Source organism: Pteropus vampyrus, unplaced genomic scaffold (assembly GCF_000151845.1).
Source record: "Pteropus vampyrus isolate Shadow unplaced genomic scaffold, Pvam_2.0 Scaffold323, whole genome shotgun sequence".
NCBI classification, from domain to species: domain Eukaryota; kingdom Metazoa; phylum Chordata; class Mammalia; order Chiroptera; family Pteropodidae; genus Pteropus; species Pteropus vampyrus.
The window spans coordinates 759,917-770,818 of record NW_011889104.1 but is presented as its reverse complement, the minus strand read 5'-3'; the positions used below and the strand labels follow the sequence as shown (position 1 = coordinate 770,818).

Below are 10,902 nucleotides of genomic sequence, written 5' to 3'. Positions count from 1 at the left end.
TTTAAATGCTTTTGAAACCGTTGGGATAAATCGTCTAAATCCTATAGCAAAGGCATGGTAATTTTAAACACTGACAGCAGGCTGAGATGAATGATAGTAAGCGTAGTTTTTTTTTACCCTTAGAGTACACGTCATTCAAAGGCTTTTAAGAGATGACTGTGGGGTGATGGGTAAGAGCAGTTCTGAGTTTTCTCCCTGCTGTGTACAATTTTTTTTAAAAAGTAGTCCTTGAAAGTGTTTCAGGAAACCTACACGCAGGTTTACTTTTTTTTCTCAGCGGCGCATGCGCAGTGCGTACTCCCGGCCAATTCCTAGCGGGGCTCTGAGGGCCCCAAATCTCGCAACGGCCACTGCAGCCTTGGCCAGCCGACGAGGCCGGGGTCTGGGCGGATAGCACCGGCCACACGGTTGGAACCTGTCCAGGACTCCAAGTGGCCCACAGCCCGGGTGGGGCGACGGTGGGAACAATCCTCAAGGAACAGGAAAGGGGTGGGACTGGCAGAGAGGAGGGAGCCGGCGAGCCGGCGCCTGCAGACCCCAAGAGCGAACCCGAGGTGTCCTAGCATCCGCCAGCCCACCCAGCAGACCCACACTCACTGGAAGGCGTTTTCCGGGTCATCCATGGCGAGAGGACAAGGCCAGCAGCAAGCCCACCAGTGCCGCGAGCGAGGAGCCGCTACCGATTCGAATCTCCCGCGCAGCCGCAGTCGCCGTGACGAGCGTTGGCCAGGGGCGTGGCCATTGGCCTCGGTAGCAGTCGGACTGACCAATCGTCGGGGCCGTTGCCAGGAGACCAAGTCCCGCCTCACCGCTGTGAGACCTAATTGGGTAGCTGGTCATTGGCTTCAGCTGCAGGGCCGGCCAATGGTCGGGGCCATTGCCGAGAGACTAAGTCCCGCCTTCCCCGCGCGCCTCAGCCTCTCCCTCTTCCCTCCGCCTTAGTGGAACCGGAAGCTCACGGCCAGCTGGTGGGACTGGTTTTCCGTGCGGCGGGCTGGCTCTAGTTTGGCCAGGCGTCGGGTGTGGGGCCCGGAGGATAGGAGATGGGCAGGTGGGGTGAACGCGGCATCCTTCAAGGGCAGGCACCCTGCAGCTTTCTGTTCAGCGTCCTCCGCCATGAGAAAAGAACACAGATGCTGATGCCGTGAAGGTTTAGTTCCATAGTCTAAAATGCAATGGCGAAGAGTTGGGGAGTGGTTCATCAGAAAAACCCATGTGGTTTTCGGCTTAGTGGCTACAGCAGGAGAGCAGGTCGGTGGGCTTCAGGGTTGGTTGTGTTAAGTTACAGGCGTCGCACGTATCCTTGGAGACCACTGGGTTCCACTGAACCGATCTGATTGATTGAACTGATCTGAAAAGCTGTGTGGGTGTCCTGGAATGCCACCTTTCAACATCTTTTGTGGAACTGGGAGCTCTGGAAGTATAAAATCAAAAATAAGGAGACCTCTTTGTAAAGGAGTCCAGATGTCCCAGGATTATATAATCTGCGGATGCTTTCTACCTACGAGTGACAAGGCAGCGTCAGCCCTTGTGCCCTGGGTCTTGCATAACTTCCCATTCTACTTCTCTGGGTTGTTTAAAGAGCCACAGCCCTCGTGCCCTGGGTCTTGCATAACTTCCCATTCTACTTCTCTAGGTTGTTTAAAGAGCCACTTGACAATGCAAGGGAAATATAAAGAGCTATTCATGTGATTATTCCTTTTTAGAGAGGCTCTGTGGGTGTTTTGCTCTCTTAGGGCTCTTAAGTTCAGTACCTAAAAATATAATAATAATTAGCAGCTTCTAGAAACCCTGATGCTTTCAGAGTCCAGAATTTCCTCCAGGGTGTTGGACAATTTGGATCCATCCAAGTACCCGTTCTGTGGGGCTTGTTACTCAAAGGATGCTCACTCTGGGATCTTAGATGGTTAGGTTCTGCTAACCATCACAGGAATTAACATATTTTTGGCTCCATCGACTCAAATTTTCAACTTGTGCTTGGCAGTAGCTCAGTCGCTCATCAATTATCAAATGTTGATTGAGCATCCATCATGTACTAGATGCTATTGGATTTATACCTAGTTACAACCTTGTCCTTATGAAACTAGTGGTTTTGTCTGGGAGATGAAGCTACAGTCACAGAAAACTGTTTAAACATGGCATATATCTGTATTAAGTGCTGAATGAGTATTCAAACTATCTGCCAGAGTCAAGAAGAGGAAGGGGAAATGGGGCCCGTTGTTTAGATACAGCTTCATGGGGAAGGTGGGGCTTTAACTGGGCTTTGAAGTGGGCATAGATGTGGGTGGAGGAGAGGGGGAGGTCATTCCTGGTGAATATCAAGGTCACTGATGGAGATCAGCCTTGACTCTTGTTAATGGGTACTGGAGATACTGTTTGAAAGACTGATTTGCTATTGTGACTCAGATATTCAATGCTCGATTAAGGAGTTTGTACTTGATCCTGGTCGGAACTGGGCCTTTTTGGAGCAAACAGTGTTGTGTCATGGGACCGCGTGGCAGTTACACTCAGCTCTACCCTGTTTTCTAAAAGCCACTAAAAATTATCCTGCTTCACTTCTGCTCCTAGGGGTTCTCTCCCGCCAGGCTTGTTTATACAGTAGGGTAAGATATTCCAGGTGCCCCTTACATACTGCTCCTTAAAAAGGCATTGTGACCCCATATAAAGCCCTGATGCCAGTCACTGTGGGTATATCTAAGGGTTGTAGAAATAAGCAGTGATTGGAAACAGACATTTCTAGGGATATTTTCCTGGTTCACTCAATGACTTCTCTTTGTACTTATTATGGAAGTCCCTCTCTGCTGTTATCTCTGTATGTCAGGGATATATGAAGAACTTCCTAATCATTTGATGAAGAAATCATTTGATACTCTGATGGAGAGAATCTGTAAACTCTCAAATGCTGGCAATTTACATAAATCAATATAAGCAGAAAATACCAAAAGGCTGGCAAAAGGGTTGTTCATTTTGTAAAAAGTTGCTAGCTGGAAGCTGGCGCCATGACAACACTTTGACTTCCATCTGTCCTGTCATCTTCTGTCCTCTCCTCCCTCTGCTCTCTCTTCTTGGGCCTGTGTAGCAATTGTGATAGAATATCTGAAAACCTGCTATGTAATCATCCTTGCTTCTTTGATCTGTCCTTCTCTTTTATTTTTGCCATGGCTGTGCCTTAGTGTTTCTGTTTCCTTGTGTCCCCAAACCTACTCCAGAGAGGAAGCTTATTTTCAGCTGGGTGCTAGCATGTCTACTGTTTCCCCTCCCTGCTTCAGATGACCTTCTCTTCCTTTAAAGCTTGAATTTACGTATCTGCTAACTTCAATATCAAACTTCTACCTATCTAATGACTAATAGATTCTCTAAATTATTAGGAAGGACATTAGATGAAGTATTTTTGTTTGTAGTTGAGCTTTCCGAGACTAGTTCCAATGTCTCAATTTCCAGACTTGTTGGGGAGGACAACCAGGCTGTATCAGGGGACACGAGCTCCACCCTTGACTTACCCAAAAACAAGCAAATGACAAGAGACTTCAACTCTTACTCTGGGCGCCAGTTTCCTGATCATAAAGTAAAAAAAAAAAACAAAAAAACAAACAAAAAAAAAACCTGTCTCCCTGTCTTTATAATGTTTCCCTGACTTCCACTATCCTATAACCTCGTAAAGTTCTCCACTCAGTTCCTGAGCTTCCCTGGGTTGTCACATGATGTCAAAGTTAGTGTTATGCTTAGAATAGAAAAATGATTATTTTCCTTTAGGTTCTGCCTATTTGGCATAAGCAAATATTCACAGATGGACAGATATCTTTCTTCAGAAAATTTAGAGCAATTTAGAATATTAGTATTAGATGAGCTGCTGAGACCTTATGTAAGATTGAAGATTGATTAGTAGAATCATTACAGAAAGCGACGAGTGATTTGGGGGACCATGGAATAACATAAATAAAGTTGGTATGTAGAAAGGGAAACATGAAGCCCCACCTCATTGTTCATCCGGGCATGTATTGTGACTTTTAGAGGGTGCCTGTGTGGTCAAAGCCCAGCATCCAGTCCTGTCCCACTGCAGCCTGGGAGCAATGAGCGTGGTGGTGGTCCCAGCCTCCTGCCCCCGCCAGCCTCCCCAGGACCCTTTGGTATACTGTCCAGTCTTGCATGCTGTCCTGGCACTTGTATGAGGGACCAGAGTGAAACCTAGAGGTCATTTCCATCTGGGGCATGGCTCTAGAGACCAGAGGCCTTACTCCCTGCCCCTTCCTGGTCTTTCCTTGTTGGAGGCAACTCGGTCCTTTGTAAGCTCAGTCTTGCAGCCTGAGCACCAATGAATGGCTGCCCGTGATTCCTGCAAACTGGCCTGCCTCGGACCTCGCCCCCTTTGTCAGCTACAGAGCCCTCCTTCAGCTTCAGTTCTGGACCCCTTCCATTGCTGTGTAAATTGTGCTTCACAGGAGCCAAGATGTTGGACTTAGCAGAGACTTCAAAGCAGTGGTTATAAATATGTTTAATCAGAGAGCATTTGAGATCTTGCTCTCCAGCATAGAGCGTCAGTTTGGCTCAAATAAACTCTTACAAACATTCAAATAAATACATACATACATTTAATAAGCTAAAGGAAACCACTGAAGAGAGGTGTGATAATGATGACTCATCAAATAGAGGAAAATTAGTGAGGAGATAGAGATTGTAAAGGAGGACCAAGGGGAATTCTGGAGTTGGAAAGTACAATAATCAAAGTGAGAGGTTTATTACAGGGGCTCAGTAGTTAAGTTGGCAGAAGGAGGAATCAGTGAGCTCAAAGGGAAAGTAATAGCTGTTATAGAAGCTGAAGATCAGAAATTTAAACAATGAAGAAAAATGGAAGGAGCCTCAGAGAAATGTGTGACATTATTAGTGCATGAACACAGGAGGATCGGAAGGAGAGAGGAAAGGACAGAAAAAAGCATTTCAAGAAGCAATGGCAGAACATGACTAGAGTAGAATACCTTGACAGAGATGGAGTGGCAGACCCAGGGCATCTTCTTCACATTGTCCAGTTGATGGAACCGACCGAGGAGAAGGGGCAGGGTGACCAGCATCCTGGTTTGCCCAGGTCTGAGGAGCTTCTCAGGGGATGGGACTTTCAGTGTTAAAACTGGGACAGCCCAGGCAAAGTGGGGTGGTCAGTTACCCTGGTAGCTCCCAGGTCAAAGAGAGGGAGCCATCCACAGCTGTGGCAGTGCAGGAAGACACACTGGGACAGGGACCTAACCTGTCACGGGGGCTCTGAGTGTGGCCCTTGGTTTGGAGGAAGGCGCTGGCGGCATTGTGCTGGGCAGTGCCCATGACCACTCGGTCGAGTGTGTGCCACCCACTAGGCACTGTGCCAAGCCCTTTACCTGACGTAGTGGACACTTGCTATTTACCCCTCTAGTTCCCACTCCTATATCCTGGCAACAGTTTTCAAGTCCCTTAGCAAAACACCTGTCTCCAGCTCTTAACTTCCTGGGGTCTCGGCGCACATGCACACACACACACAGACACACACACACGCACACACACACACACACACACACACTTCCTCTTACTACATGAAAGCACTTCCCATCTGTCCCCTAGTCACTCCCCAGAGATGACTGTGTCAGGTTTGGAGTCTAATGCAGTGGAAATTGGTGTGTAATTATGGCAAGTGAGGTCGAAAAGTGAACTCAGGATAGCCCACACCCAGTCAGGACAGGGTGCAGCTGAGTGCCTGTGTGTCTCCTTGAGCAAATATGTGCCTGCTGTCCTAGTGTGTGCACGCCATGTTTGACACAATGGGTTTATGTATGAGTGGAGAGTTGAGGATTCATCTATGCATTTCCTTGTAAGTGACTATGGTATATCCTAGATGTGGTCCCCTTCTGCAGTATACAGCTGAACAGCTGTCCCTGGTGGCTCTGCCCTGTCTCCTCCTGGAGATTCTGGGAACAGTCTCCTGCCCACTTTCTGCTCAGCTAAGTTCTACATAGGCTTCATGTCTCAGGATCCCCAAGTTGGGCTTAGGGTCCCCACCTTCATGCTTCCTCTCCATATGGGACTTAAGACAATGCAGAAACAGAAGTCAAACAAACCATAATGTCATGATATCTCCAATTCGAATTTAATAGAAGGATTCGAATTAAGTATTTTGTCTGAACTTCTTTGCTTTTGTATTGGTTACTTGTTGATACCGATGACCTTGGATTCTAAGGCCACCAATTTAGTTACTTATTTGCTTTCTATTATAACACATGCAAAATAGTTTCAAAATAATGCCAACGTTACTACTACTATTAAGACTATCTCATCATATAAAATTTCTCTGTTCTTTTTGCCTTTTGGGGGCTGTTTTCCTAGTGGGCTATGCTGTCAAAGTAACGAATATAAAGTTATTTGAAGTAATTTTTCTGTCTTGGTTATGCCGCCACCTTGAACTGGAATTGAATAAATTAGTTTCAGTTGGCTTTTGATTTCCAGGGACTGCCCTTTTTCCTGTTATATATTTAATGTTTTAAAGTTGTATAAAACATTTACCCAGCTCCAAAGTCAAAAATTATAAAACAAGGCATATTCAGGGAGGTTTCTTTCATCCCCGTTCCCTCCCTCCTCTTATAGGTCACAATGTTTATTGGCTTTTGGTCTATCCTTGTCCTTTTTGAAAATTAAGTAAACACACAATAACACATTCCTTCTGTTACACAGAGGGTAGAAGATTTTATAGTGATCTTTACTTGCTTTTCAAACAACGGTACCTCCTGGTGATCCCTGCACGGCACCACAGACAGAATCCTAAGTGTGACACAGGTTGGCCCATTGGTGTCATGCTGGGAGCTCTGTTTGGACCAGGAATTTGTCTCTTGGAGGAGGGATTTGAAAAGTGGAACTGGCCTCAGAACTGGCTGGTCTTGCTCTGGAAGCTAGGGAATGGTGCCATCACAGTTCACAGCCCGACTGCTTCCAAGAATGGGGGTCCATGGGAGCCATCCAGAAGCCTGAGGCCAGCTACCTGCTCTAGCATCCCAGCCAGGGCCTCTTGAGCCGGGAGGAGCAATGGAAGGCTGAAGTAAGCCCATGGAGTGTATTCGCAGACTTCATCCTGGGGAAGAAGGCGGCAGGCATGTCGGGGGTGACCCTGTCATGAAGCCCTGCCTGTTTGCAGGGAGGGCATTGCAGAGGACAGTGTGGTGGCTCTTTCCAGAATCTGTTCCTTCCCTACCCGTGGACACATGTCTAGCTCCTGGGGTAAGGGAGGCTGTAAGTATTGCTGCTGGAGTTTCCCACTGCAAACTCTGCTTGAAGGCCCCATTTACAAAGTGGTCACGCAGACAGGAGCCATCTCGGGGCTCCTGGGTCCATACCTAGCCTTTGGTCCCACCCCAGGGCTCCCTATGGGGTGAGACAGCATCTAGCGGAGGAGGTAGTGGGGCTGCTCATGGTCACATGGAAGAGACACCTCAGGGCTCCTGGAAATGTCCCCGGGAGAGGAAGGAGGGCTTAAGGAGGCAAGGCTCTGAGTGAACAGGTGAGGCACAGGCAAGGTGACTGAGCTGGTATTTCTACTGGGACTCCCAAAGGACTCTGGGGAATACCGAGAAGGTTGGGGACCCTGTAAGTCAGATTCCCAAACTGCCCATTTTCCTTCTCAAACCCTGCACAGTGGCAGGGTAATCCATGAGAAGCCATGCCCGACAGTGTCATCTGAGAAGAAGGGACTGTGGGACAGGCACCAGGGGGCACCCAGCTTTGACCTTTTATGGTTCCATAATTTCTACAAAGCACTCTGAAGTCCTCTGAGAACAGTGTGTGCCTCACCCAGACCCTGGAACCCAGACTGTGACATTTGCACTTCTGGCCTTCATAAAAGCAGGGGCCATAAAGTCCTAGAGGCCCCAGGCCAGTCCTGTGTGGGCCATGTGACACAAGGCAGGGCATTGGATCCTGTGTGCCCTGGGCCTCTGCCATGAGAGCTGCTTGGCCCTGGGTGAATCAGTTAACACTTCTGGTCACTCATCCGTACAAGGGGCTTGAAGGACCTTGCACGTGGCCTGATGCTGATGGCCATGTCAAGATTCAGAGCCACCAACTCGATAAGCTTTCTGGCTGAGGGCCTGCCCCTTGCACAGGGCCACGGGTCTAGGAGCGGTGCAGAGTGCAATCAGCAGAGGAGCGTGGCCTTTGTCTGGGATCACACTGACCAGAGCCCATCCCCAGCACACCTTGATCTGCACCTCTTTTTCTGAGGCCTGTTACTGCTGGGTTCCCTCTTTGCTCTGAGGCCCAGCCGTGAGCATCATGGCTCTTCCCCAGCCCCTTTCTGCCCTGGGAAGTGGGCTGCTGTGGAGAGAGTGCTGGTGGACTGCTGACACCAGCTGCACTCCTGCCCTTCCCCACTCAGGTGTCTGAGTCTACCTCAAGTTTTGTGAGCCGGTGCATTTCCATTTTGCTGGAGAGTTCACATCAGTTTTAATTGCTTGTAACTGAGAAAGTCCTGGCTAATACAGACAGTCCTGGGAGGCCCCTGCCCCTCCCACTTTGAGCACCTGGAATGGCTACACTTCCACAGTTCAAGCCACTCTTTTGTACTCTGATGCTGCATCAGTGACGCTTTAGATGGAATGACAGGTGACATGCTGGGCACCCCAAAATCCACTCAGAGGTCTTAACGGGTATGCAGGTCAGACTCATGGTTCTGTCCTGGTCATGGGAGTAGAGGGGTAGAATCTGTTTTCTGAGTTTCAGTTGGCCTTTGGTGCTCCAAGCTTTTCTCGGTTTTATCGTTCACCAGTGGGGATTGGTGAACAGTTGCCTCTTGCAACTCTGAAAGTCCCTGAATTTGTGGCATCGGTTCCATCTCATCTCTACTTGCTAACTGGTCATTTCTTTTCTGTGCTCATCTCTTTCTTATAATAGCTTGTCAAGCACAGCCAATCACAGCCAACATGCAATGCCGACCCTGTGTTTTCAGTGTCTTCTCCTGAAGCAGTGTATCCACTGAGTATGTCAACTGTCAGTGACAGTTTTACCAAATACTTGCTGCTTCATAACATGAACTCCCTTCTATTTGGGTGGGCGGCATCCTAACTGCCCCTCCCTGTCCCTAAGCCAGTGCCAGTATTATTTATTTATTTATTTATTTCAGCACCCACACTCTTCCAACGTCTTTCCAGATAGTCTAGGTTACAGTTGGGTAACAAACAACCCTCCAAATGTCTAAGAAGCTTATAACAACAAAGCTTTTTTTGTCACTTGAGTTACATGAACTCGAAAGGTAACTTAGTGACGTATGTTTTTAGCTCCCAGGTCTCTGAATCAGGAGTAACCACATCCTGACTTGACTGCAGAGATCACTTTTCATCCCCTGGCAGCCTAGGACTTGGTTGGCAACATTATGGGAATTTGGTTGACTCCCTTGAGGAGGGGAAGGGAGAGCATATTTTGCCTGTGCAAGAGGGAGTGAGAGAAATATTTGGCTACAGAAAGGGTGGATTCCGTTGTCACTGGTGCTGCTCAGAGAGTATTTGGTGTTGGCCTTCTGAGGTGTCCAGGACGTACTTCCCTTCTCCCAGAGTCAGGACTGAACTGCCATGGCCAACGGGTTGTAAGTGGAAGTTCCATGTGTCCTTTCCAGCTGGACACTTTATGAGCCTGCGTGGCCACACAATGGTGGCTGTTCTGCTGGCTGGGACCCGGAGTGAGAGGACATGGAGCAGAATTCCCTTGTGTTGTGAGTGAGGAATAAACTCCTATCTTTATAAACTAAGGTTTGGAGTTGTTTGTAAACACAGCATATCTGGACTCATTTTGGGATTGCTTTAAACACTATCTTATCCTGACCAACACAGAAAGAAGCGCCCCCCTTTAGCTGGGCACCACGTGTGCTTGGAACTGCAGCATCTATGTTATGACTGACAGACAGGAGACAAGTTAACAAAAGATAAAGATAAGACACTGAGAGAGAGAGGATGGTGGAGCAGAAAGATGGAAAGAAAAGCAGGGTCCCCAGGGTCTTTGCCACTGACTTAGGCCTTGGGACTCCCCTGCTTCCAGGCTTCCGCTCTGGGAGAAAACAAAGCCCTTACTCAGTGCTCTGGACTGGCGCTGGCCCGCCCGATGTTCATGCCAAAAACCCCAAAGCGCGGGCGTCATCTCAGTGGGAAAAAGGATGTTCCTGGCTTATTAAATTATGGATTTTGAGATTATTCTGGATTATCTGCGCCGGCTCACATGTCATCATAGGAGTCCTTCTAAGAGGAAGGCCAGAAGGTGGAGACCAGAAGGAGCCAGGTGGTGGAAGCAGAGTGTGATGCACTCTGAAGACAGGATAAGGGGCCAGCAGCCAGCAAATGCAGGAGGCTTCTCCAAGCTGGAAAAGAGGGAAGGGCTGTTTCCCTGGAGCCTCTGAAGGAATCCAGTTCTGCCAACACCTTGATTTAGTCCCATGAGGTCCACTTGGGACTCCTGACCTCCAGAACTATAAGAATAAATTTGTTGTTTTCAGCCACTCAGCTTGTGGTAATTTGTTACCCAGCCCTAGGACACTGATACAGGTGGCCAATGGCACCTCTGCTGCCGCACCACACCCCAATGGCATGGTCTTTGGAAGGAAACAGCTAGCGTTTCTATGTAGTTAGGAGAATCTATAAAGCGCATGAGAGAGGAAAAGAGGGAGCATGTACCACTTAGGCTGTAGCTCATGTCTCACTGGCGGCACAGGAGGATGGTTCTGGGAGGTGGGTTGGGTTTCATAGTCACTGCCATTCCTGTCTGCACTTCTCTGCTACCCCGGGGCTGCGGGGACTGAAGGCCTGGGCCACCCCAGGTTACAGTAATATTCAAGTTCCCTGAAATGCCCAGTTTAGGGGTGGCGGGGATTTGAGCTGAGCTGCAGCTGAGTCGCTGCCTGGCCTCCTCAGT

General features: G+C 48.5%; 1 protein-coding gene across 1 annotated transcript in view; it reads right to left on the bottom strand.

Moving 5' to 3' along the window:
* The window catches only part of BUB1 (BUB1 mitotic checkpoint serine/threonine kinase), a 36,431-nt gene extending 35,680 nt beyond the window's left edge, over positions 1-751 (bottom strand). Inside the window, exon 1 of the mRNA XM_011377851.2 lies at positions 598-751. Within this exon, the coding sequence (XP_011376153.1) occupies positions 598-623 (26 nt within the window). The 5' untranslated portion in view covers positions 624-751. The remainder of the gene's footprint in view (positions 1-597) is intronic.
* Positions 752-10,902: the final 10,151 nt, after the last annotated feature.